Genomic DNA, 27309 nt, shown 5'->3' with positions numbered 1-27309 from the left:
CTCAGTGTGAACACACTCTACGTTTATTTACAAAAAAATTTGGGAACCTCCAGCAAAACTACTGCAAGTCAGGTCCTAACATCAGAAAACATCAGTCACTGCCTTAAATCAAGACAGAAAAAAAACGCAGGAAAATCGCATGTCGCGTCCATAACCACTGCTGACGGTACCGCGCTAATCCCTGCTGTCGTTCTGCTCGGAGCGGTACCGCCTGGCTAGATGGCTATGACACTGACAGGTAATTGCTGCGGCTTCGTCGCTGAGTGTGCACAGGTGACTAGTGATGAGGACCGCCCTGGCCCCGCCCACTCCCGGAGCGGCTTCTCCTTGAGGTGGCCACATCACTGCCTGATACTTTCTAAAGTTTTTTTCGTACATTATTGTATATTATATATCTCACCACTGAGAAGCGCGGACACACGTCCTCATCTCACATCCTCCAGGCAGCGGTTGTCTTCCCATGTTGATGTCATCACTGCGCTTCTTGGGAGTACTAGGCCCCCGCCTAGTGTAACCGGCGGAGCGGAGAAGACGCATGCGGTTATCCTGAGCGCAGTCATGTGGCGGCCGGCCCCGCACAGCGTTCTGTCAGGCCGGGTGACAGGTCAGGCGCGTTATCTCTGTTATAACGTTGTTATTTTATGTCTAAAAAAAAGACCCGACTTGTTGCCCCTAGCAACCAATCACAGCGCAGCTTTCATGTTACCTGCGCAAGAGAAGTGAAAGCTGTGCTGTGATTGGTTGATGAAGATTTAATGCAGCAGCATAACAGCATTTACTGCAGGCGACCAATCAGATTTCAGATCTTGTATTGAAAGTGAAAGGAGAAACTTAGTTGCCGTAGGCGACTGCTTTACATTACCTATGGAAACTTTTTCTAAGGGTGTGTTCACACTGAGCAAATCAGGCGGATTTCCGCCTGTCTCTGTGTGTCATAGCTTGTCTATGGGAGAGCGTGCGCTCTCCCATAGACAGGCGGGATTCAACGGCGGAAAGTTCCGCCTGATTTGCTCAGGGTGAACATACCCTAAGAGTAGCTTCACACACACAGTATAGGAGCAGATTTGATGCTGCGGATCCTGTACGTGTGAACGCACCCTAAGGCCTTATTCACACGCCCCACAAAGTTGTATGTAATTGTGATCAAATTATTGCCCATTAATTTCTGTTGTGCTATTCACACATTTTGTCTTTTTACGGATCTACAATCTGTACCTTAACCCCTTAGTGACCGCCGATATGGCTTTTTACGGCGGTCACTAAGGGTCCTTATTCTGCTGCCATCAGCTTTTTACGGCGATGGCAGAGAATAAGGCTGCGGGGCCGGGACGGCCCCCACCCCATCCCCCCAGCTACCGGAGGTAGCTGAGGGGTTGGGGCAGTGTGTGGGGTCTGTCCCGGCCCCCCCCCCCCCCCCCCCCCCCTTACCGACGATCGCCGCTATTAACGTTATAGTGGCGGCCGTCGGTAAAGGGGATTACCGGTGCCGCCGCTGCTTTTCATCTCCCCCCGCCGTGAATCCACAGCGGGGGGAGATGAAATAAGTGTCCCCTCAGACCCCAGATCAGCCCCCCCCTAGTAGGGAATCACTAACCCCCCTCCCCCGGCGGCCATCATTTCCAAGATGGCCGGCGCCATCCCTGCGAACAAACGATGTTTGTTCGCAGGGATGGAAAAGTTTAAATGAATGAAAGCCCCATGCTCTCCGCCACCGGAGGTATACCGCTGATCGCTTGTACCATGTGCCGCCGGCACTTTTTATCCCCTGTCACCATGAATGATTGGTGACAGGGGATAAAAAGTGATGTCCCCCCACCCCCCAAGTCGCCCCCCACCCCCCCTGTCACCCCCGTCCCCCAGTCACCCCCCCCCTCCCCTTCCCTATATACTCACCTGATCCTGGAGCTCCGTCCTCCTCGACGTCCTGGCTGGTTATGAAGTGCGCATGCGCTTCACAACCAGCCAACTCTGGAAAATTTAAAGTGACAGAGACCAATTTGGTCTCTGTCACTGAACTATGATTACTGTGATAGAAAATATCACAGTAATCATAGTAATACAGTGAAAATGAATGTATAAAGTACAAAAAGTGACAAACATACAAAAAAATAAAACACACACTTTTTATTATAGTAATAATTGCAGTTTACTCCCAAATTACCCCTAACCCCCCCCAGATTACCCGTAACCACCGCACGTTGCCCGTAACCACCGCACGTTGCCCGTAACCACTGCACATTGCCCGTAACCACCCCAAATTGCCAGTGACCCCCTCCAGATTGCCCGTAACCACCCCAAATTACATTTACCAACCCCAGATTACCTATAAGCACTTCAGTTTAGCAGTAACAATCCCAGATTGTCTGTAACCCTTCCAGGTTGCACATAACCCCCCCAGGTTTCCCGTAATCACGCCAGATTACATGTAACCCCCCAGATTGCACGTAACCACGGCACGTTGCCTCTGACCACGCCACGGCGCCTCTGACCACCCCAAATTGCCAATGACCCCCTCCAGATTGCGGTGCCCATGCCAGATTACAGGTATCCACCCCAGATTGCCTATAAGAACTTCAGTTTATCCGTAACCACCCCACGTTGCCCGTAACCACCCCAGATTGTCTGTAAGCACAGCAGGTTGCCCGTAACCAGCCCACGTTGCCCGTAACCAGCCCACGTTGCCTCTGACCACCTCACGTCGCCTCTGACCACCTCACGTCGCCTCTGACCACGCCACATCGCCTCTGACCACGCCACATCGCCTCTGACCACGCCACATCGCCTCTGACCACGCCACATCGCCTCTGACCACGCCACATCGCCTCTGACCACCGCAGGTTGCCTCTGACCACTGCATGTTGCCTCTGACACCCCAAATTGCCAATGACCCCCTCCAGATTGCGGTAACCATGCCAGATTACAGGTACCCACCCGAGATTACCTATAAGCACTTCAGTTTATCCGTAACCACCCCATGTTGCCCGTAACCACCCCACGTTGCCCGTAACCACCCCAGATTGTCTGTAAGCACTGCAGGTTGCCCGTAACCACCCCAGGTTGCCGTAACCACAGCAGGTTGCCCGTGACCACCCCATGTTGTCCGTAACCACACCAGATTACCTGTAATCTCATTTTTTTTTATTTTATTTTAGTAACTGCGCTATTCTAATAACCATTACTAGCTGCGGTTTTGCTCCAGTAAATTAGCACTCCTTCCCTTCTGAGCCCTGCTGTGTGCCCATACAGTGGTTTATGCCCACATATGGGGTACCGTTTTACTCAGGAGAACCTGAGTTACAGATTTTGTTCCTCGTCAAATTGAGAAATTTCAAACTAAACCAACATATTATTGGAAAAATTAGAGTTTTTCATTTTTACTGGCCAATTTTGAATACTTTCCTCTAATACCTGTGGGGTAAAAATGGTCACCACACCCCAAAATGAATTCTTTGAGGGGTGCACTTTCCAAAATGGGGTGACTTATTGGGAGATTTTACTCCGCTGGCACTACAGGGGCGCTGCAAACGCACCTGGCGCTCAGAAACTTCTTCAGCAAAATCTGCATTGAAAAAGCTAATTGGCGCTCCTTTCCTTCTGAGCCCTGCTGCGTGCCCATGCAGTGGTTTACGCCCACATATGAGGTACCTTTTCACTCAGGAGAACCTGCGTTACAAATTTTGGGGTACTTTTTTTCTCTTGCTCCTCGTGAAATTGAGAAATTTCAAACTAAACAAACATATTATTGGAAGAATTCGAGTTTTTCATTTTTACTGTCTTCTTTTGAATACTTTCCTGTAATACCTGTGGGGTCAAAATGCCCACCTCACACCAAGATGAATTCTTTGAGGGGTGCACTTTCCAAAATGGGGTGACTTATGGGGCTTTTCAGGATACCAGACTTCTAAATCCATTTAAAAAAAGAACTGGTCCCTAAAAAAATCAGTTTTGGAAACTTTCACGAAAATGTGATAATTTGCTGATGAATTTCTAAGCCCCGTAACACCCTAAAAAGGTAAAATATGTTTACCAAATTATGCCAGAATAAAGGAGACATATTGGTAATGTGACTTAGTAACTAATTTATGTGCTACGACTTTCTTTTTTTAGAAGCAGAGAATTTCAAAGTTCATAAAATGCAATTTTTTTTTAATTTTTCATGATATTTTGATGTTTTTCACAAAAAACACACAAAGTAGTGACCAAATTTTGCCACTAACATAAAGTGCCATATGTGACGAAAAAAACAATCTCAGAATCGCTAGCATACGTTAAAGCATCACTGGCCAACATGTCTGTGTATGGATCTTTTGCATTTAAAGGGGTAGGCGCTAAACAATTATTCACTAAATAACACACATTACAAAGTTATACAACTTTGTAATGTATGTTATGTTAGTGAATGGCCCCTTCCCCGTGTTCCCCCCCCCCCCCCCACGCCACCCCGGAAGTGTAGTGCTCTATACTCACCTGATCCGTGTCGACCCCCGTCCACCATCTTGCGACAATGATGTCATCTTCGGGCGGCCGGCCGAACCGCTCTGACCGTCCCTCGTGCCGGCCCCCCTCTGCCGCGTCATCAGCTGCGTAGCCCACACAGTTATGCTCAGCCAATCGCGGCTGATTAGCTGATGATGCGGCAGAGGGCGGCCGGCACGAGGGACGGTTGGAGCGGTTCGGTATTTCCCATCCAAACTCTCCCCTCCCCCCCACGGTTCTGTTAATTCCACTCCTCCCTTCTTTCTCACCTAAGACCCTTTCCACATTAAATATCTTTCTAGATGAGACTGTTACAGGACTGTAACTTGTATCTTCATTGTGTACTATATTTGTGTACAGTTTTAAACTGAATTTGCAATAGGGTCTACAAAACCAAAACTGAAAAATTTCAATAAAGATTGAAAAAAAAAAAAATATATATATATATTCTGGTTACGTGACCAAAGTTGCTGTGCAGCCCAGACAGGACCCTTCTAATTAATGAGCGGACTTGCCGAACTGTTTGGGTTCAGCAATGTTCTCCGAACCCCAATTCTCGCCATTTGACTCTCGCTGGCTTTTAGAAGTTGGATGCTGTCTTAGGCTGGGTTCACACTACGTATATTTCAGTCAGTATTGTGGTCCTCATATTGCAACCAAAACCAGGAGTGGATTAAAAACACAGAAAGGATCTGTCCACACAATGTTGAAATTGAGTGGATGGCCGCCATTTAATGGCAAATATTTGCTGTTATTTTAAAACAACGGCTGTTGTATTGAAATAATGGCCGTTATTTACTGTTATATGGCGGCCATCCACTCAATTTCAACATTGTATCAACAGATCCTTTCTGTGTTTTTAATCCACTCCTGGTTTTGGTTGCAATATGAGGACCACAATACTGACTGAAATATACGTAGTGTGAACCCAGCCTTAAGCTGCATTCACACGTTCCGTGTTCCGCACTTTAATTGACTTCTCCCCCCGCCCGGGCAGCGTGGCGCATATCTATACAGTTCCCCCACTCCCAGCATCTAATTACAGATGCTGCCGGGGCGGGGGGAGAAGTCCGTTACAGGCATTCCACGTCCGTGTTCCGTGCGGAACACGGAATGTGGGAATGCAGCCTTAGGGAGTCCAGGAAAACATGAATACAGCCATAGGCTCCTGAATGTTGCCGAAACCGAACAGTTTGGCAAATCTGCTTAAGGGTAGCTTCACACATAACGCATCCGCAGTGGATTTCACGCTGCGAGTTTTCAGCAAAATCCGCTGCAGATATTTCTCCTGTCATGTGATTACATACTCAATCCCGCTGTGAGTATGTAAGTGCTGCCCCCATTTACCCCCTGACGCCAGGTCCCGCACAGCCAATAAGTGCACGGCCCCACCACTGTCACTGATTGGCTGGGCAGGACCTACGGGGGCCAGGAGCCTCAGATGTGCCCGGAGCTCAGACCAGGTAAAGTATCTAGAGTATAGAGCAGTACAGTAGAGGCTCCATCATGGCTCCAGCTTACAGTTCTGTATCCTGAGGAGGGTCATATGTGATGGATCATCATGTGACCTGTGAATTATAGAGCTACAGCAGAACAAATCAGGAGAGTCTAGTTAACTTAGTGAGCTACTGAACTGTATGAGCCAGGAGAACCAATCAGGAGTCTAATGATCTACTGAACTGTATGAGCCAGGAGAACGGATCAGGAGTCTAGTTCACTCAATGATCTACTGAACTGTATGTACTCACCTGTACACTTTTCTTACTTGTAGCTTGCGCTTATTGTTTGGTGCACCGATTTTCTACAAGGACGCATCGGCTTTCATTGGACTTGCCGAAAAGATATCTTGGCCAGCCCAGTGCTTTTACTCATGCACATCTCCTCAAACAAGGTACGTTACTCTATTTTCCCAGTAAATATTCACAAATGTTTCCTATGTTATCACAGACAAAATGTAACAAAATAAAAGCACTGACTCTGCCATACACTCTGCAGGGTGATATGTTAAAAGGGTACTCCAGTGAAAATCCTTTTTACTTTTTTCTCTAATCAACTGGTTTTAGAAAGTCATTTAGATTTGTAATTTACTTCTATTTAAAAATCTTAAGCCTTCCCATACTTATCAGCTGCTGTATGTCCTGCAGGAAATGTTTTCTTTCCAGTCTGACACAGTGCTCTCTGCTACCACTTCTGTCCATGTCAGGAACTGTCCAGAGCAAGAGAGGTTTTCTATGGGGATTTGCTACTGCTCTGGACAGTTCCTGACATGGACAGAGGTGGCAGCAGAGAGCATTGTGTCAGACTTAAAGGACAAGTGCCATGAAAAACTTTTTCCCAGTAATTGAAGCACATTAAAGTTATATAACTCTGTAATATGCTTCAGTCACCTATCTGCCTCCCTTCCCTGTCTTTTCCCCCTTCAACCCCCACCAGGAAGTGTCCTACCTCACACAGACCTGATTACTGTCGTCACCGTCACCAAGCTCTTCTCTCAGCTCCTTCTCCTGTTACACTAGCCTCCCCCCTCCCCTGCCTTGTCAGGTGACTCAGCTTGCTCAGCTCCGATTGGCTGAACAACTGCAAGCCATCACTTGTCACATCTCACTTGCTTATCTTCCCTCCGACTGACTCTGGCACATAGGCAGCTCCCCCCTCCCCTCATACCCTCTCTCCTGCTGCCGTGGACTCAGTGAAGGAGTCATGTCACTAGAGAAGATAAGCTGGGCAAGCTGAGTCACCTGACAAGGAGGGGAGGGGGAGGCTGGTGTAACAGGAGCTAGAGCAGCCCTCCTGCTGATGACTCATCCTCACAAGAAGGAGCTGCCTGGTGACGGTGACGACAGTAATCAGGTCTGTGTGAGTCAGGACACTTCCTGGTGGGGGATTGAGGGGGGAAAAGACAGGGAAGGGAGGCAGATAGGTGATTGAAGCACATTACACAGTTATATAACTTTGTAATGTGCTTCAATTACTGGGAAAAGTTTTTCATGGCACTTGTCCTTTAAAAGAACATAAAGCAGCTGATAAGTATGGGAAGAATGGAGATTTTTAAATAGTAAATCACAAATCTTTATAATTTTCTAAAATTTTCAAAAAACGGATGAAAAAAACCCCGGATGCAATTGTGTGCATCCGTTTTGATCCGTTTTTCCTTTGACTTCTATTGTAAAGAAAAACGGATCTGTTTTTTTTACAATGGAAGTCAATGGAAAAACGTATGAAAACGGATGCATACAATTGCATCAGTTTTTTGCAAAAAAAAAACGGATGAAAAATGGATTGCAAAAACGTAGTGAAATAATAGACAACTCGTTCCAAATTAAAATAATTTATGTGTTTTTCTTTTCTCTTTTCAGGGGAGGTGACCCCAGGATTGACACAGACAGAATACGCCCTTCGTCGCTATAAGCTGATGTCTAAAATACAGAAGGAATCTGAAGTTCTGGGCCTTGAAACAGATCACGCCGCAGTTTTCTTGTCCAGTCCGATCACATATATGACAAATGACATTCCTTATCCTTTTCACCAGAACAATGACTTTCTCTACTTGTGTGGATTCCTAGAGCCAGATAGCGCTCTCCTTTTACAAAGCAGAGCGGGACACCCTATGCCGTCTCACACAGCCACGCTCTTTGTACCACGGAGAGATCCTGGACGGGAACTATGGGACGGACCCCGCTCTGGTCCTGACGGAGCCGTTGCTCTGACTGGTGTAGATCAAGCATACCCCATAGAGGAGTTCAAGCATATACTGCCCAGGCTACTTGGTATGTGGAACTTTAATTGTATATGGGTATTAAAGTGTACCTGTTGTTTAAACTTATTTAGCAGAAATCAATAGTCCAGGTGATTTTAAGAAACTTTGTAATTTGGTTTATTAGCCGAAAAATGTAATTTTATCATGAAAAAGCAGTTTGAAGCTCTCCCCCCTGTCGTCATGGTTTTCTATGGAGAGGGGAGGGGTGGAGGGAGACGAGGCACCAAAACAGGACAACAAAGAATTAATTTACAGCTACATCACAGGGCTATCTTCTCTGAAGTCAGCACTGACCTCTCTGACCTCTGAATACCGGCTTTCACAGGCTTTGTAATCCTTTGTTCTCTGCTCTCTGCTGGTGATTAATCACCCTCAGCTGTGTGTTATACTCCCATTCATTTCTATATAAAACATAGAAACATAAAACCTTTTATGATCAGTCTCATTGAAAAATCTTGGAAGAAGGAGTTGTTAAGGTTAAACCTTTAAGCACAGCTAGAAAATACTACCACCCTCTAGTTATTTGCACCTTCATGCACTTTTGCATCTAAGAATGCAGTTTTGTGAACAAAAATGCTTATGAATTCAGATATGTGGCTTAAAGGGGTATTCTGGGGAAAATTTACTTTTCCCCTATCCACAAGAAAAGTAGGAGAACGCAGGGGGTCCGACCCCTGAACCCATACTGTGATCTCTATATCAGACCCCGTCCGGCTCTGTTATGAATAGAGCTGTAGGTCCGGTGCATGACCCGCGGCTCTATTCATTCCTATGGAGTGTCGGAAAGAGCCAAGCCGAAAGAGCACTGTACTCGGCTCTTTGCGACACCCCATAGGAATGAATAGAGCCACGGGTCACATGCCGGACCCGCGGCTCTATTCATAACAGAGCCGGCCGGGGTCCGATATGGAGATTGGTTCAGGGGTCGGACTGCCCACGATCTCCTACTTTTCCTCTATCATGTGGATAGGGGAAAAGTAAATTTTCCCCGGAATACCCCTTTGACATGTGACCCCGATAGAACCTGAGATTAACATAAAATGTACAGACGTGCAATGTTCATACACGTCACTTAAATTTATTATATATTCACCAGAACTTAAAGGGGTACTCCAGAGATTATTTTTTTTTCAAATCAACTGTTGCCAGAAAGCTATACAGATTTGTAAATTGCTTCAAAAATCTTAAGCCCCCCCAGTACTTATCAGCTGCTGTATGTTCTGCAGGAAGTGATGTATTCTTTCCAGTCTGACACAGACAGAGGTGGTAGCAGAGAGCACTATGTCAGCAACTGTCCAGAGCAGTAGTAGTAAACCGTTCCTGTCACGGACAGAGGTGGCAGCAGAGAGCACTGCAGCAGACTGGAAAGAATACACCACTTCCTGTAGGACATACAGCAGCTGATAAGTATTGGAAGTCTTACACTTTTAAATAGAATTAATTTTCAAATCTGTATAAGTTTCTGGCACCAATTAGTTTGAGAACTAATTTTTCTTCTTTAATGAGGTTTTGGTCTATTGATGGGATTTTCCCACTGATGGCTTATTTACAGAATAGTGATAGTGTTTGATCCATGGGACATCCACCAGTCACAAGTATGGGGATCCATTGTGTCCAGTTTGAATGGAGCGGCCTTCCGCCATGTCCTGTGCTTCCACTGTGGTTGGGGCTATATGGACCCACACACTTGCTAGACCTTGGCGTTCCTAATGTATCTGGCTGTTGTGGGAACCCTCCCTCTGTAACAGGGTTGACAGTAACCATTACCTTGAGGGTCAAACACTAAGTCACCATGAGACCTGTTTACCACCACAATCTCTGTGCCATAACTGTAGGACACTGGAACCAAAAACATCATACGTTAAGATAAAAATCTCCAATGGTTTAAATGTCTTGGAATGGAAAAATATACTTTTTTTTTTTTAATAGGGATAGCCAGGGATGTTAGAGTGATTTTGTTTTTTTTCTGTTTTAATTCTCAAATTTTCCAATTTAAAATTAAAATTTAAAGCAAAAAAAGCAAGTTAAAAACAACTGACTTAAAAGAATTCTAAATGAAAATAAAAGTTATATTTCACTATGTTTTTCTCTGTCTTATTTCAGATGAAAGAGTGACGTTATGGTATGACTCCGCCAGACCCGCTCACGAGTCCTTACACTCCAACTTCATACACCCTGTTCTAGAGACAAACTCCAAGTTCAGGAATAGGATCAAGCCTACGCGGCTCCTCATGCAGCAGCTCCGTTTAGTGAAATCTCAGGCTGAAATTGAGCTCATGAAAAAGGCCGGACGTATTTCTTCACATGTATGGTAGATTGTGGTAAAATGTTAATTTTTTTTCAATTTTATTTTTATTTCCATCAATTAGAATTATAAAAACATAGCTGATTTCTTCCAAGAACAGCACCACCCCCTATCCTCAGGTTGTGTGTGGTATTACAATTCAGTTTTATTGTGATGACTGGAGCTGAATTGTAATACTGAGGGAAGGGGTGGTGCTGTTTTTGAAAGAAAGTAGCTGTGTTTTTTTTTCCTAATCCTAGATAACCACTTAAGATCCCTGAGAAATTAAGGATTGGGAAATTAAAATCCAGCAAGCCCAATCCTTTTCTTTTCCTGCCGTCTGGCATCGGAAAATTTTAGCTGAGTTCTTCTCCCAGATTGATCTAGTAATCAGTGGGGGTCTCAGTACCCAGACCCCAATCAAAACTTTTTACATTCCTGTATGACATGTCAAACATGGTTTTTCATATATAACAGCTTTGCTTTGAAAATTTTAAATGTTCAGTTTGGCATATTTTACACCATAACTGACGTGCAAGTAGATTATCTCTTAGGGTGTTATTACACAGGCCGATGGGGGTCCGATGAATAATGTAAAAGAACGCTGATGTGCTAGATCGGCCTATTCCACGGCCCAATGAATAATGTAAACGAGCGCTGATCTGCTAGATCGGCCTATTCCACGGCCCGATAATCGTTTAGCGGGGGCTGCAGGGACATCGTTACCGATGTCCTTGCAGCCCTTGTTAAAAAAACATACTTTACGTACGCACGTTACAGGTCTTCTCCTGCGCTCCTTCTTCCTCCCGCTCCCGCACGCAGCAGCAGCTGACAGACCACTCAGCCAATCACTGGCTAGGACCGCTAGCCAGTGATTGGCTGAGTGGTCTGTCAGCTAAGACAGGCCGCACCGAAGCGTGGGACCGGGAGGAAGAGGAGCGCAGGAGAAGACCCGCAACATGTTTAGGTAATGTAGGGTTTTGTGAAATCGTCGGTGCCCGATGATTGTACCTAAACCTAAATAAACGATCAGCCGATGACACGATCATCGGCTGATTGTTGTCTCTATTCCATGGAGCGTTAAATGACCGAATCGGGCCGATTATCACTCCATGGAATTGGACCCTAATACATACATAGAAGTAGACGGGACTTTTGCTTTGTTTGTATGGGTGTGTGATGAAGCATAATAGTAATGCCTGTATGTTTTTTATACTGCTTGCTTTTATACCTTTTCTATTTTCTTGACTATTCTCATTTAGGCTTTTATAGAGACTATGCACTGGAGTAAGCCTCCTCTGGATGAAGCTTTAATATATGCCAAAGTGAGTAGTCTACCCTGAAAAACTAGGATTATAATGCGAGGAACCTGAGTGTGCGCCGTTTGATTACCGGTGGCTGAAGAAGGTGGATGCAGCCCTAGGGAGTCTGGGAAAACATGGATACACTCATACATCGATATTAGAGATGAGCGAACCTGGAGCATGCTCGAGTCCATCCGAACCCGAACTTTCGGCATGTGATTAGCGGTGGCTGCTGAAGTTGGATAAAGCCCTAAGGCTATGTGGAAAACATGGATATAGTCATTGGCTGTATCCATGTTTTCCAGACAACCTTAGAGCTTTATCCAAGTTCAGCAGCCCCAGCTAATCAAATACCGAACGTTCGGGTTCGGATGGACTCGAACCCGAACCCGGTTTGCTCATCTCTAATCGATAAATATGGCCTGTAGCTGTGTCTGTGTTTTCCAGTACTCCCTAGGGCTGCATCCAACTTCTTCAGCCACTGGTAATCAAATTCAGACAAACCCAAGCACGCTCAAGGTTCCCTCATCTCTAGATGTAATAACAGGCCTGTGTAAAGAGCCTTTAGTCTCACTGCTGATCTATTAGTTGCTTGCTGTTAGGTGTATGGTTGCAGTAAGAACAGTAACTGTGAAACTAGAAAATCCCATTATTATCTCTACATTTCATTCTTTAACAGTTTGATTTTGAATGTCGAGCCCGAGGTGCCGAAATTCTTGCTTACCCGCCAGTGGTGGCTGGAGGAAATAGAGCTAATACTCTGCACTATGTGAAAAACAACCAGATAGTCAAGGTTTGTAGTAGACCTGTTTAGTAGTATATGACTAACTTTTTTTTTTTTTGCTTTATTTTATATCATGCAATGCAGGATTATTGTTCTCTGTCCCATAAGGTATGTCGTTTTCTACAGTGCACCATATTTAAATTCTTTCACTTTTAGGCTGGGTTTACACTAACGTTTTTCTTATTTGCTAACGGATCCGTCCATATTAATTAAATGGATAAGAAAAAAAAATGATGAGCAAACTGATTGCAAAATGTTCTCTTTTTTTCATTGTCCGTTCGCATTTTGGACTTAAAAAACTGAATTTTGTCTATCAGTCAGCATCAGTTTTCATATCAGTTTATTTTTTATTTTTTTATTTGGTTTCTCACTTCTTCTGCGCATGCTCAGTGAAAACTGTTAACTTGCAAATGGATGTAAACAGAAATATCTTCAGTTTAGATCCGTCCTCATTGACTATAATACAAAAAAAAAAAACACGAAAGTGCACTTTCCATTCGTGTTCCGTTTCGTCAGATTCCGTTTATGTTGTTTAAAATCGGAACAGCTAAACGGTAATGTGGCGGAGAGAAAAACGTCAGTGTGAACCCTGCCTTAAACAAAGATCCCATCCGAAGGCAGAAAAACAAGGTGTATATGATAATGTATACCATGTATATGATTAACAGCAGTAGGACAATAAGGGCCCTATTACACCGAGCAAAAATCTGACAAATATTTCTCTTTGAAACAATTGTCGGCTGATCATTGTCGTTTAAACTTTCTTAAAAATCGTTGCCCGCCAGCCACACATCACTTCCGGAGGGGGGGAAAAGGTAATAGCTTTCCTGGTCCCTGGATAACTCCTTTAGGGCATAAACCCACACACCGTATACGCAGCAGATATGCAACAAATACGCAGCAGATTTGTTGGTACAGATTTGATGCTGTGTTCAGTTATTTAGATCTAATCTGCTGCGAGTTTGCTGCGTATCGCAGCAGTAAAAACGCTGCATATACGGTGTGTGGGTTTATACCCTTAAGGTTAAACATGGAGTGTAAATGTCTCATCAAGACTAGTGTTAAAGGGGATTTTCACCAAAAACGTTTTTCTTTCATGTTAACTGGTCTCAGCAAGTGCCAGAGATTTGTAATTTACTTCTATTAAAAAAATCTCAAGTCTTCCAGTACTTTCCAGTCTGACACAGTGCTCTCTGCTGCCACCCCTGTCCATGTGAGTAACTGTCCAGAGCAGTAGCAATTCCCCATGTAAAAACCTCTTCTGCTCTCCAGACTGGAAATACCACTCCCTGCAGGACATACAGCAGCTGATACATACTGGAAGACTTGAGTTTTTTTTAATAGAAGTAAATTACAAATCCCTGGCACCAGTTGAATTAAAAGAATTTATTTTTTTTTTGTACACTTCCCCTTAAAGCAGATTTGCCAAACTGTTCAGGTTTTGAAACATTCTCCCAATCTGAACGCTTGAGATCTGACTTCAAGCAGTTGTATGCCGCCCCAGGGAGCACTGGAAGACATGGTTACAGCCATAGGCATACAACTTCTCCATTTTATGAAGCTTAGGAGTCTAGCAATACATTTAGCGTTTTATAAAATGAAGTGTGAATACATTATGATATTGCTGATCCCTGTGCTTTGTTAATTTATAATATCTGTATATATAGTAGGAGTAATCCTGGTATTACTGATCGTATTGTGCAATACTCCTATCTCTTCATTAGCCTGGTGAGATGGTTCTGCTGGACGGTGGCTGTGAAGCATCCTGCTATGTCAGTGACATTACCCGCACATGGCCTGTAAATGGCAAGTGAGTATTAAGTCATGTATTTCTTTGTCTTCAATAGAAAAGGAAATATATTTTTGCATTAAAGAAGATGTCTGGCCAAAATCTGAGGGCCGGCTGTTACGGGAACATAATAAAGAATGTATACTTACCCGTCCCCGTGCCCCTGGCTTAGTGGGTACTTTCCCTTAGGTTGTGACGTACCGAGAAGCTGGGGCCCAGCAGTGGTTAGGGAGCTGGTAATGGATCGCTGGGGGGAGGGGGCACAGGGACAGGTAAGTATACATACTTTATTATGTTCCCGCACCCCCTGCCTTCAGCGGACTTATCCTTTAAAGTAATATTGTCCCCCCCCCCCCCCCCCCCCCATTCCATATCAGGAGTTCTCAGCACCGTTCTTAAGCTTATATTGTGGACATGTCATATCTTACTGTATAAAGGATTTCTTTGTGGTCTTTCCCCTCAAAAATGCATGTTATTTTTGGTGGACAGTGCTGTGGTGCCCCATATCCCCGCCTACATTGGTGCTATAGACTTTATCACTGTCTAGGCTCTGCCCCCTCCACATTGGAATGGGCCCCTCTAACCCGGCCTCTAGGACTGTCCAATTTTGATGACACTGTGGAGGGGGCAACTAGGCAACTATGAGGTCACATGGGAGGCATGTGGTTCCATGGCTGTTAAACCTGCCCCTGTGGCACTGTTCACCAACAATAACATGCATTTTTGAGAGGAGAGACCCCAAAGAAATCTTTTATATGGTAAGATATAAAATGTCCACCCTCTAAGCTTAGGAATGGTGCAGAGAATTCCTGATATGGAAAGGGGGGGACAATATCACTTGAAGTTACTTACTTATACAACACAAAAATATTAGCTTCTATGGTATTATGGTCAGATTGGGGCACTGGGGGTGGTAGTCTCTCTCTCCCCCCCCCCCCCCAGTGCACCAAAGCAGCTAATCAGCATAAAGACTAAACTTCTTAAAGTAGGTGCTGAGGATGAAGGTAAGAAACTTACCTTCATCCTCAGCACCCTGTGTGCCATAGGGAGATATAGATTCTTCTCACTTGGTGATAGTTTCCCTTTAAAGCGTAACTGTCATGTTTTTTTTTTATTGTAGAAATCAGTAGTCTAAGCGATTTTAAGAAACTCTGTAATAGGTTTTATCAGCCAAAAAAGCCTCTTTCTGTACTCAAGAAGCAATCTCCCTGCCTCCCCCCCTGACTTCTTATCTGTGCATTATCAGGCAAACACGTCTTCATTACAGAGAAGCCAGTGAAGACGGGTTTTGCTCTCTCCATTGTAAGCCTATGAAGGGGGGAGGGGCCGAGGGAGATGAGGGAGCAGGAAGAGGTGACATGAAGGTCAGCTGTTTGTAGACTCTCTGGGCACCTAAAACGCTAAATTCAGGTGTCAGAAAGGTCAGTGCTTATCTATGAACGTACTGAGAGAAGATTGCAGGGTGTTGTTCTGTGCAGGACTGCTCCTTGCTCAGTCACTCCTAACAGCCCCTCCCCTCTCCATAGCCACATAATGGAGACAGAAATCCTGCTTCATTTGATGTGAGGGGGGAGGCTGGGAGATTGCTTTTTCAGTACAGAAGGAAACTCTTTTGGTTTATAAAACCTATTACAAAGTTTCTTAAAATTGCTTGAACTGTTGATATTTAATGTTTTCAAAAAAAATGACACTGAAATGACAGTTACGCTTTAACTTATGGGAGATTGGGTATAATAATGTATTGTTCAAATAATCCTGAAATTTGCAGATTTTCATTCTGACCACCAGGTCTAAAACTAAGCTGTGGATGTTTTTTTCTATTTGTAATCTTTTTGCTACCCAAAGTCTTTTTATGTTTTATTTTGTTTTATAGGTTTAGTGCCGCACAACAAGAAATTTATGAAGCTGTATTGGAAGTACAAAAGTCTTGCCTAAGTCTTTGCACTCCTGGTACAAGCCTGGAGAACCTCTACAGTCATATGTTGAGTCAACTGGGAAATAAACTGCAAGACCTCGGCATTGTGCCGAGAAGGTGCAGCGACAATTTGCTTTACAAAGTAAGTTTGCTTTTTCACCATTTACCAAGATAATTGTGCACAGAAACAAGGCATAAAATACTAGTAAATTGCACAGTTGAATAAGAGAAGCTCCTGATGGTGATTTGCTGACACTTGAAGACTGACACTAGACCGATAGGCCTTTTGTTAATGGGAAGAAAAGGAGATATACAAAACCTTTATAGTTTATTAAATCCGATCCGCCCCGGCTGGCCAACCTTTTCTAATGAATATTCATCTGGCACTCTGCACTGATGAGCTCCGCCCCAAGTGCCACCCCAATATTAGGAGGGGCGGAGCTGCTGGTAGCCCTGCCCCCCAGGGTACCAAATGCCTTAGTTACGTATCTAATAAACTAACGGCACTGAGGATCAAGGCAAGAAAATGACCTTCATCCTCATTGTCCCTGCGGGCTATAGGGACATATCGACAGGTCAGATGCTTCTAACCAGCTGTTAGTTTCCCTTAAAATATGTGTTAACAGAAAATGGAAAAAAAGTTTTTTTAAGAGGCAGCAAAGAAGAGTTGGTTGATCCAGATACCCATGTGTATGTGAATTTTGAGTTCGATACCAATACCAACTTTTTTTTTCAATGCTCGATACCAATTCGATACTTAATAAATTATATATTTAAAAAAAAAAAAACACAATAGAGATCCCCCCCCCCCGACTGTCAGGTCTGTACGAACCATATTACTTTATAAATAAAGTTTCCATTATTTAAAATAAATGTTCGTAAAAAAATAGCCCTATTCTGATTCCTAACATGGCTATGGGGCAATCTGTAGTTTTATTTAGTACCACGTTTTTATGTGGTACTGAATTTGGTGGTTTCTCCGCTTGCACCATTTACCGTGCGTCATCAGGAAGGTGATAATCTTATAATATGCACAATAACACTTCAGCTATCAGGGGGGATGATGGGAACTGTAGTCCTGTAATACACTTCAGATATCAGGGGGGATGATGGGAACTGTAGTCATGTGATACACTTCAGCTATCAGGGGGATGATGGGAACTGTAGTCATGTAACACACACTTCAGCTATCAGGGGGGATGATGGGAACTGTAGTCATGTAATACACTTCAGCCACAAGGGGGGTGATGGGAACTGTAGTCATGTAATACACTTCAACTATCAGGGGGATGATGGGAACTGTAGTCATGTAACACACACTTCAGCTATCAGGGGGGATGATGGGAACTGTAGTCATGTAACACACACTTCAGCTATCAGGGGGATGATGGGAACTGTAGTCATGTAATACACTTCAGCTATCAGGGGGGATGATGGGAACTGTAGTCATGTAATACACTTCAGCTGTCAGGGGGATGATAAGAACTGTAGTCATGTAATACACTTCAACTATCAGGGGGATGATGGAAACTGTAGTCATGTGATACACTTCAGCTATCAGGGGGATGCTGGGGGCTGTAGTCATGTGATACACTTCAGCTATCGGGGATGATGGGAACTGTAGTCATGTAATACACTTTAGCTATCAGGGGGATGATGGAAACTGTATTCATGTAATACACTTCAGCTATCAGGGGGATGATGGGAACTGTAGTCATGTGATACACTTCAGCTATCAGGGGGATGATGGGAGCTGTAGTCATGTAACACACTTCAGCTATCAGGGGGAATGATGGGAACTGTAGTCATGTGATACACTTCAGCCACAAGGGGGGTGATGGGAACTGTAGTCATGTAATACACTTCAGCTATCAGGGGGGATGATGGGAACTGTAGTCATGTAACACACACTTCAGCTATCAGGGGGATGATGGAAACTGTAGTCATGTGATACACTTCAGCTATCGGGGATGATGGGAACTGTAGTCATGTAATACACTTCAGCTATCAGGGGGATGATGGGAACTGTATTCATGTAATACACTTCAGCTATCAGGGGGAGGATGGGAACTGTAGTCATGTGATACACTTCAGCTATCAGGGGGAGGATGGGAACTGTAGTCATGTGATACACTTCAGCTATCAAGGGGATGATAGGAACTGTAGTCATGTGATACACTTCAGCTATCAGGGGGATAATGGGAACTGTAGTCATGTGATACACTTCAGCTATCAGGGGGGAGGATGGGAACTGTAGTCATGTAACACACTTCAGCTATCAGGGGGATGATGGGAACTGTAGTCATGTGATACACTTCAGCTATCAGGGGGATAATGGGAACTGTAGTCATGTGATACACTTCAGCTATCGGGGATGATGGGAACTGTAGTCATGTAACACACACTTCAGCTATCATGGGGGATGATGGGAACTGAAGTCATGTAATACACTTCAGCCACAAGGGGGGTGATGGGAACTGTAGTCATGTAATACACTTCAGCTATCAGGGGGGATGATGGGAACTGTAGTCATGTAATACACTTCAGCTATCAGGGGGGATGATGGGAACTGTAGTCATGTAACACACACTTCAGCTATCAGGGGGATGATGGGAACTGTAGTCATGTAACACACACTTCAGCTATCAGGGGGGATGATGGGAACTGTAGTCATGTAACACACACTTCAGCTATCAGGGGGATGATGGGAACTGTAGTCATGTAATACACTTCAGCTATCAGGGGGGATGATGGGGATTGTAATTGCACTATTCCAGCTGGATTCGGGCGGCAGAGTAATGTGCAGGCTACCGCCCCCCCTCCCACTTCCCTTCACAGTCGCAGCCAGGCCGACCTTTTGTTCACCCCCCACATTGCTGATGCCGGCCCCGGGAGTGTCCTGACGGCCTGGCCTCACAGCTACCTCCTGTCAGATCTCCTCCTCGCCTCCCCCCACCTCCAGCTTTCTCCTGCGTTCTCCTCTCCCGGACCGTGCAGCTCTCAGCCGCTCTCCTCCCTCTCCTGCCGCCAACCCTGTGCTGCCCCTCTGCCCTTGTCAGACACTCACCGGCCCAGCTGTGTCTCATGCTCGGTGCCTGTGGAGGGGGGGGGGGAAGGTCCTCATCTTAGCCCATAGGACCCGCAGTTGCCAACCCCGCAGTGACACACACATGTCCCGGGGCTGGTGATGTCAGAGGCAGAAGCGGCGACCTAAAATTTGCCGCCAGCAGCTGCATGGTAGGTGGAAGATCTGGGCCCGAGTGAGCGCGCAGGGTCCCGGGTCTGTGTCCACAGGGGTGGCACAGAGAGAACATGACAGGCGCTCAGGTAGCCGCCTGTCATGTTCTCGGCACTATATGTTAAACTACGCTATTTTGTAGTTTAACATAAAGTATCGATACCAGGAAATCCTGGTATCGAACCGTTTTTTTGCCCCGAAAATCGTGCATCCCTAGTATGGGGTAAACTGTCCAGATAGCTGTTGGCCGAACAAATGTTTAAATAACAATTGTAAGTATATGGGCACCTTACTGTTGTTCCTTTCCTCTGAATAGGGCTTGCAGATATCCATGTGCTTACCACTAGAGATGATCGAACATCGGGAAATCTTAGGTTCGATCGAACTCGAACCTTCAGCATTTGATTCCCGATGCCTTCCCGTTCCGTGGGAAGGGTGGAGACTGTCCGAGCACCGCCTGGAATTCTGGGATACAGCGTATTACCTAGGCTGTATCCCTGTTTTCCAGACGGTACTCTGGCAGTCTCCACCGGGAAGCCATCAGGAAGCAAATGCTAAAGGTTCGAGTTCGATTGAACCTAAGATTTCCCGATGTTCGATCATCTCTACTTACCACCACTACAGCCGATTTCATATGACTTCGAATTATTCTCATTTGCACAAAATTCTCTTAATAAATCTGCTGCGTGTGAATATACTGTTAGTAGGCCATAGGACAAACCTCTGTTTTTAACATTCTTTGTTCAGAGATAAGTGCAAGCCTGTTTTGTATGGGATTTCAAAGAAAGCTTTTTTTTTTTTTTTTTTAAATAAGAAATCTATATCCATTTTTTCCTGATCTATTCAGATGAATGTGTTCTTCCATTTTCAGACTGCACGGAGGTACTGCCCTCACCATGTTGGACATTATCTAGGCATGGATGTGCATGACACTCCTGACATGTCCCGATCTCTGCCGCTCCAGCCAGGCATGGTGATTACTATAGAACCGGGTAAGCGATCTACTGATAACCGTCATTTTTTTTTTTTTTGTTCATTTTAATGTTACTATTATTTAAACTGACTTTTGACACCGACAGACAGAGGACTGTATAGGGCTTGAATTACACGTTTAGAATAAGATGTCATTTAAAGCTGCCCGACCCCCCCCCCCCCCCTGGAGCCCCTTATACTTACCCCTTCCTTGAAGTCCTGGTCCCGTACCGCTGCCGAAAAATCAGCGGGGGGTCGGGCGGCCTTCATCCCGGCAGCCGGGGTGACAGGTCTTCTTTAAGCCATGGGTATTGCAATGTGAAGAAGTTATACCCTATCCACAGGATAGAGATTGCAGGTAGTCCAATCGCTGGGGTCCCCTACGATCTCAAGCACAGGGACGCCAAAATACCTGCTGGATGGAGCTGCAGGCCTATGTGTGCTGAGGCTCCAGTTTCTATAGAGCCACCAGAGATAGATGAGTGCAGATTTTGGCGTCTACATGGAGAATGAATGGCGCGCATCCCTGCTCCTTCCAGCAGGAATTTTGAATTCCCCGATTGTGTGTGCAGGGGTCTAACTTTAAAGGGAACTTGAGAAGAGAGGGAAGAGCCCGCCTGACCCCCCGGTGGAGCCCCGGATACTTACCTCATCCTGCCAGTCCCGCCGCGGAGAAATCGCCGTCCGATGGTCTGCGCGAGCGATATGTAAATGAGAAGAGATGAGTCCAACTGCATGATTTCCTATGAACGTTGGACTCATCTCTTCTCATTTACCGTCTGGCAACGATTTCTCCGCGGAGGGGATGTCTTCTGGAGCGGGACTTGCAGGATGAGGTAAGTATCCAGGGCTCCACCAGGGGGTCGGGCGGGCTCTTCCCTCTGTTCTCAGGTGACAGGTTCCCTTTAAAGGGATAGTGCTTTACATGTAACTTCATCAATGCTGAATTATTATTATATTAGGTATTTATATTCCGGAGAATGACACTGAAGCTATGGAAAAATACAGAGGCATCGGAGTCCGCATTGAAGACGACGTTGTGGTCACAGAAGAGTCTCCCTTGGTTCTATCAGCTGAATGTCCCAAAGAAGTGTGCGAAATACAAGAAGTGTGCGTGCGAGGTCATTGATGGCGTTTAAACTGTGTCAGGACTTGTCATGTCTGCAAACTAATAATGCAAGGAAATAGTAAGTGCAACATAGGTCATCCCATGTATATACTTAACTCTATACAAAAAATTTTTGTTGAAAAAGCTAAAACCATTCTAAAAGCTAAATGATATTTATTGTTTATACCATTCATGGCGCACACAGGTTCTCTTTTTATATTTGAAGCAGGATGAGGATTATTGGTTTAGCCCAATTCTGGCCATTTCAGATCCCGCTAAGTAAATAAATTCTGTGACGGAGCTCAAACGCAGATGTGAATCCTTATACGTTATTTTCACTGACTAATGGTCCTTTTAGACGGAGCGATAATTCGCCCAATCGATCGTTTAACGATTTCGAAGTAACGATTTGGTTTTTATAACGATCAGCATTTAAATGGAACCATAGAACGTTTGAAAAAATCGTTATTGCGATCGTTTTAAGATCGCTTAAGCCTATCTCACACATAGGGTAAATCGTTGGAAGACTGTTTACACGAAGCGATCTGCAAATTTTTTGCGAACGACCAACGACGATTTGAAAACATGTTGAAAGATCAAAATGAACGATTTCTCACTCGTCGTTTGATAGTTTGCTGTGTTTACACAAGCCGATTATCGCTCAAATTTGAACGATAATCGTTCCATGTAAAAGCACCATTACATACTGCACTGTTATAGAACAGAGATGGGGAACCTTCCACTCTTCAGCTGTAGCAAAACTACAATACCCATCATGCCTGGACAGCCAAAGCTTAGCTTTGGCTGTCCAGTCATGATGGGAATTGCAGTTTTGCAACAGCCGGAGGTTTCCCATCCCTGTTATGGAGCGTGTGTGTTTCTGTTGAGAGACATACGGATCTGTCCATAAACCGTAACAAAATTCAGACCCTTATATGTGATATATGTTTGTGAGAGTACCATTGGGGTGAAAATGTTTCATATAGGTCAATTAACTGGTTAACAGGAGTCTTCCCTTATTCTTCAAGAGGTTCTACAGCAGCTCAGTGTGTATTACAAGGGATAACGTATCCCCAACTATTTTAGGACTTCCATTACATGTATCAAATATTGGTTTAACCAGGATTAGAAAAACTGCACCACTTGTGTAATATTGCAACTTTACTCTATTCAAGTGAGTAGAGTTGTAATACCACACACAACCTGAGTACAAGGGTGGTGCTATTTTCCAAATCCTATATAATCCTTTAGTTTTAGTACACCTGACACCTTTTATATTGTTTAGGACAGATGGGTGACTGCAAATATTTTTATTTTACAGCAGTGCTTCTCAATGCCAGTCCTCAGGCCTCACCAACAGGTCATGATTTGAGGATTTCCTTAGTATTTCACAGGTGATATAATTATACTAAGTGCATCAGGTGTTATCACAGCTGTTCTTCGTATGGGGAGTCCTCAAAACATGACCTGTTGGTGAGGCTTGAGGACTGGAATTGAGAAGCCCTGCTTTAGGGTGCGTTCACACCTACAGGATCCGCAGCAGACTTGATGGTGCAGATCTGATGCTGTGTTCAGTTATTTAAATGAAATCAGCTGCGGATCCGGTAAGTGTGAACGTACCCTTACAGTGTTAGTGCCATTTTCACTGTCATCTACTTTGTACTGGGCCTTATGGTAACGACCATTTGCAGTATTTCTTCACCATGTATCTTGTCATAACCCACACTGCTTATTAATTGTGTAAAATAACATTTCAGAAGTCCTTCTATACAACTATGGAAAGTATTTTTTATACAAATATAACAAATCCTCCAAAAAAAACTAATTATTCTCAGTTTTGTAAGGTGGAGGCCTATTTAACTGTTTTATTACAATGTGTTTTGTGAAATACAGCACCTTTACTAAAAGAACCATTGTTTGTGTCTTTATTTACCTGGTGTCTTCTTCCGGCAGTATTAGTTTATGTTTCCTTAGGGTCCTCTTAATCTTTCCAGCAATTATTTTAATTCAAAGAAATGTCAGTGTTCATAGGTAACATTGCCCATAGACTATACGGAAAATGATCACTGTAAATCAGGAAATGGAGTCTACCAGCCACGTTACATGGCCCGATGTAGCAGAGTCTTTACAAGATTCAATCAATCAAGCAGCCTAATAACTTTTAGGGCTCATGCACACTGAGCAATAGACGAAATATTGAAGAGGAAAGATTTCTGCTTGAAATTCCTCTTCTATTCTGCTCTGGCTGAATTCGAGCTAAATATCAAGCCCCATTGACTTCTATAGGATTCCTCTAGTGGAATCCACCCAAAGAAGTAACACGGCACTTCCTTGGGCGGAAAGCGGATCCGCAATGGAAATTTACAGATTTAGATCCTTGAAGGGAATCTGTCATTAGCTTTAGAAACACTGAACAGAACAGTCTATTACTTACATCATTCTATTCAGCCGTTCCGTGGATATACAGGAATATGGACTTTGGGCCATGCCACTAACTCCACTCCCTGGCTTCTGATTAACAGCTGTTTGCCTATAGACAGCATAGATATACAACTGCCAGTGTGCTGGTGCTCATGAATATCCAGGACTATGGGTACATGCGCATAACAGAGAGGACTAGTTATTATCCTTTTAATTCTAGAGGATCTCTCTAAATCAGCTGCACAAGAAAACAATTTAAATCACAGATGTCAAACTCAGGCCTTCCAGCTTTTATAAAACTACAATTCCCATCAAGCTAAAGCTTTTACTGTCCAGACATGATGGGATTTGTAGTTTTGCAACAGCTTAAGGGCCTGAGATTAACACCCCTGATGTAAGTGATACATCATTTTGTTCAGCTTGTCTGGCACTAGTTTATGCTACCCTTGTATAGGTCAGCATAAGCCTGACAGTCTCTTTAACGTGTACCTGTCATAATGGCCCACTGCCGAATCAGCTGAGATTTTCTCTTAATTCGGAAGGTCAGATTTCTATGGATAGGAGCATGCAAAGAGGCCGTAATGCACACAACCCACGTTGTGATCCAATGGGGTCCATACATTGTCTCGTGTGCTTGTATCCGTGGAGATCTGGAGTTACGGATTATGAGAGAAAATCTCAGCCGATACTGCAGTTTTCTTATCATGGATAGGGAATAACAAGCTGATCGCTGGTAGTCCCACCCCCACCTATCGTGAGAACAGGGACACAGTTGCCCCAGAGTTTATGGAGCAGCACTCTGCATAGTCAGCACTCCATTGATTGTCTATGGAGCCGCCTAATATTCGAGTTCGGCGCTTCCCTATGAATAGAGGACAACATACCCAGGGGTTATCTGTTGTTAAAAAAAAATGGCCACTTTCTTCGAGAGACGACACTTTGCAGGTGTGGTTTGCAATTAAGCTTCTATCAGTTAAATGGAACAGAGTCACAAACCTGCAACCAGAGTGGTGCTGTGTCTGGAAGACAATGACCATGTTTTTCCTAATACTGGAAAATCCCTTTAAGTGTTTTCTGTTTTTAATTTTGCACACCCTCCACCTAGTAGCGTAATTTGGTGGGGACTACTGCTCCCGGGCCCGCAGAGGCAGTAGTGGATAATAGGTCCGTTTCGGGTAGTAGCCCGGGGCCTAGAGCTCCTGGGAGGCCCATGGCCACCCAAAAAGACTTATACTTTCAGTAGTGTATTGTCTCCTGGCTACAGGTCTGCAATGATTTGCAAAAAATCGCAGCTTTTTTACGGCAATTTTGCACAAATCAGGGCATCATGACATTATTTATCCTGTACTATGAACACCACGCTACTGCTGCCATTGTTACAGTGGGGTGGGGGGCCCAAGCTTGGTGAACAGCCCGAGACCTATGGTAAAGTTAATCCGCCCCTGGGAAGAGGGCCCACTGAAGATTTCGCCAGTTAATGCTGTCCTCAAAAGCTATTGCAGACAGACTGAACAAATTGGCTGTAGGTGGCCCCTGGCCAGCAACCAGTGCTCCTGGGGGGCCCACACGGCTACCGAATGTTGTGTCTGACTATTTAGCTGTACTCGCTTGTATGTGAGGAGAACATACAGTTGAATGCAGCAGGGTGATTGACAAGGCGAGGAAAGCATTGGCTCTCCACCCTGCCAATCACTGTTGTGGCCACAAGAGGCTGTTCCCTCTCTTAGAGCTCTCGTGATGTCACTCGTGCGCTCACAGAGCAGGGAGAGAGTTGACATCAGACGACTACAGTACTGCAACCGCACAGCAGGTAAGTATGGATTTTTACCCTTTAGTTATAGAGGAGACTTATGTGGGTGGATGGCACTAACTCCTGGGAAGTTATCTATGGGGGTTGAGGTATGGGGATGTACTGGTTAACTGAAAAGGGGGAACCTAATTTGGAGGTACAGTCCAATCACAGTGGTGGTGGGGGTGCCCACCAGGAGGATTACCAGGGAGATTACAGCTGGGGAAGAGGGTGGCTGCATGGGAAATACATATTAGGGGGATTTCCTACACGAGATGGTGTTGGAGGGGATGCCTACATGGAGGATACTACCTTTTTTTTTGGGGTGGGGGGGGGCGTCTGGGGGATTGCCTGTTCAGGGTGGTCCAAATACTAGATAGATGCACAGAGGGGAGTCTAACTTGTATATGAGGGCACATAGGGCCCTAACTACTACAACATGGAAACAAAGGGAAATAACTATATTGGGGCACAGAAGGCCTAACTACTATATGTAGGCACAGAGAAGCTGAATTTCAATATGAAGATACAGAGAGGCCTAACTACTATAAGGGGCTACACAGGGAGGGTCTATCTTCTATATGGGGTATAATCTATGTGAGGGTGTAGATGGTGCCCTTTTTACTATATGAGAGCATAGAGGGACCCTGCAAACTATATGAGTGCTTAAAATTGGGTCTAAATACTACATGGAGGCATAAATTGGCTGCTCTCATATACCCTGTACACCATGATTATCGGTGCTGATTTCTCCTACATTTTTAATTTGTCATGTATTATTTCTATGAATTAATAAAGTAATTATTCCATTTAGTTATGCTGCAGTAGTCTGGCTTTTTTGTATATAGGTTTAGTTCAGTTGCCTTGAACTGCATGGGACTATTTATTATTACCCAGCATTTGTACTATACATTTACTCTATTGGTACTGCGTGTATCCCCTTCAGATGTTGCTAATTTGGTCATTGACCATCAGCTATGGTGTAGCCCTCATGCTGCCCAATAGATATTAGACAGATAGATATGAGATAAAGAGATAGAAGAATGAATGGATGGCTAATTAGAAAACAAAAACAGCGCCATAGCTTCCTCTATGTTGTTTGTGGTATTACAACTTGGTTCCATTCTTTTTTTAGTGGAACTGAGCTGCACTACCACATCCAAGCTTTGAGGAGAGTTGTGCGGTTTCTGTAAAAAGGCAGCTATGTTTTTGCAAAGGTGGATAACCCCTTTAAATTTTACATAGGTGAAATGTAGAAAGTCTTTTCCACTGTTCTCAGTCCCTGTCCACTATGAATAATGTAGTAGAAAATACTCTTTATTATTTGGAAAGCAGTGTCATCTACTGAGGTTCCCTATGGGTAACAATCAGTTTGGGGCCCACTGAGACTCACTCGCCCCCCCCCAAGGCGGAAAGTCTAGCTACGCCCCTGCCTCCACCATTTTTTGTAGACAGTCTTTGGACACGTTCTA

General features: G+C 44.5%; 1 protein-coding gene across 1 annotated transcript; it reads left to right on the top strand.

The window, feature by feature from the left end:
- Positions 1-325: 325 nt before the first annotated feature.
- XPNPEP3 (X-prolyl aminopeptidase 3) lies at positions 326-23517 on the top strand. The gene is made up of 10 exons (XM_069967353.1): positions 326-604; positions 6248-6367; positions 7833-8243; positions 10337-10539; positions 11780-11842; positions 12501-12614; positions 14330-14415; positions 16268-16451; positions 20419-20539; positions 21482-23517. The coding sequence occupies exons 1-10, from the start codon at positions 559-561 to the stop codon at positions 21646-21648; spliced, it is 1515 nt and encodes a 504-aa protein (XP_069823454.1). The 5' UTR covers positions 326-558; the 3' UTR covers positions 21649-23517.
- Positions 23518-27309: the final 3792 nt, after the last annotated feature.

This window comes from Dendropsophus ebraccatus, chromosome 4, assembly GCF_027789765.1.
Source record: "Dendropsophus ebraccatus isolate aDenEbr1 chromosome 4, aDenEbr1.pat, whole genome shotgun sequence".
In the NCBI taxonomy this organism is placed as follows: Eukaryota; Metazoa; Chordata; class Amphibia; order Anura; family Hylidae; genus Dendropsophus; species Dendropsophus ebraccatus.
Note: the sequence above shows the minus strand (reverse complement) of the source record. Positions and strands in the feature narration are given on the sequence as shown.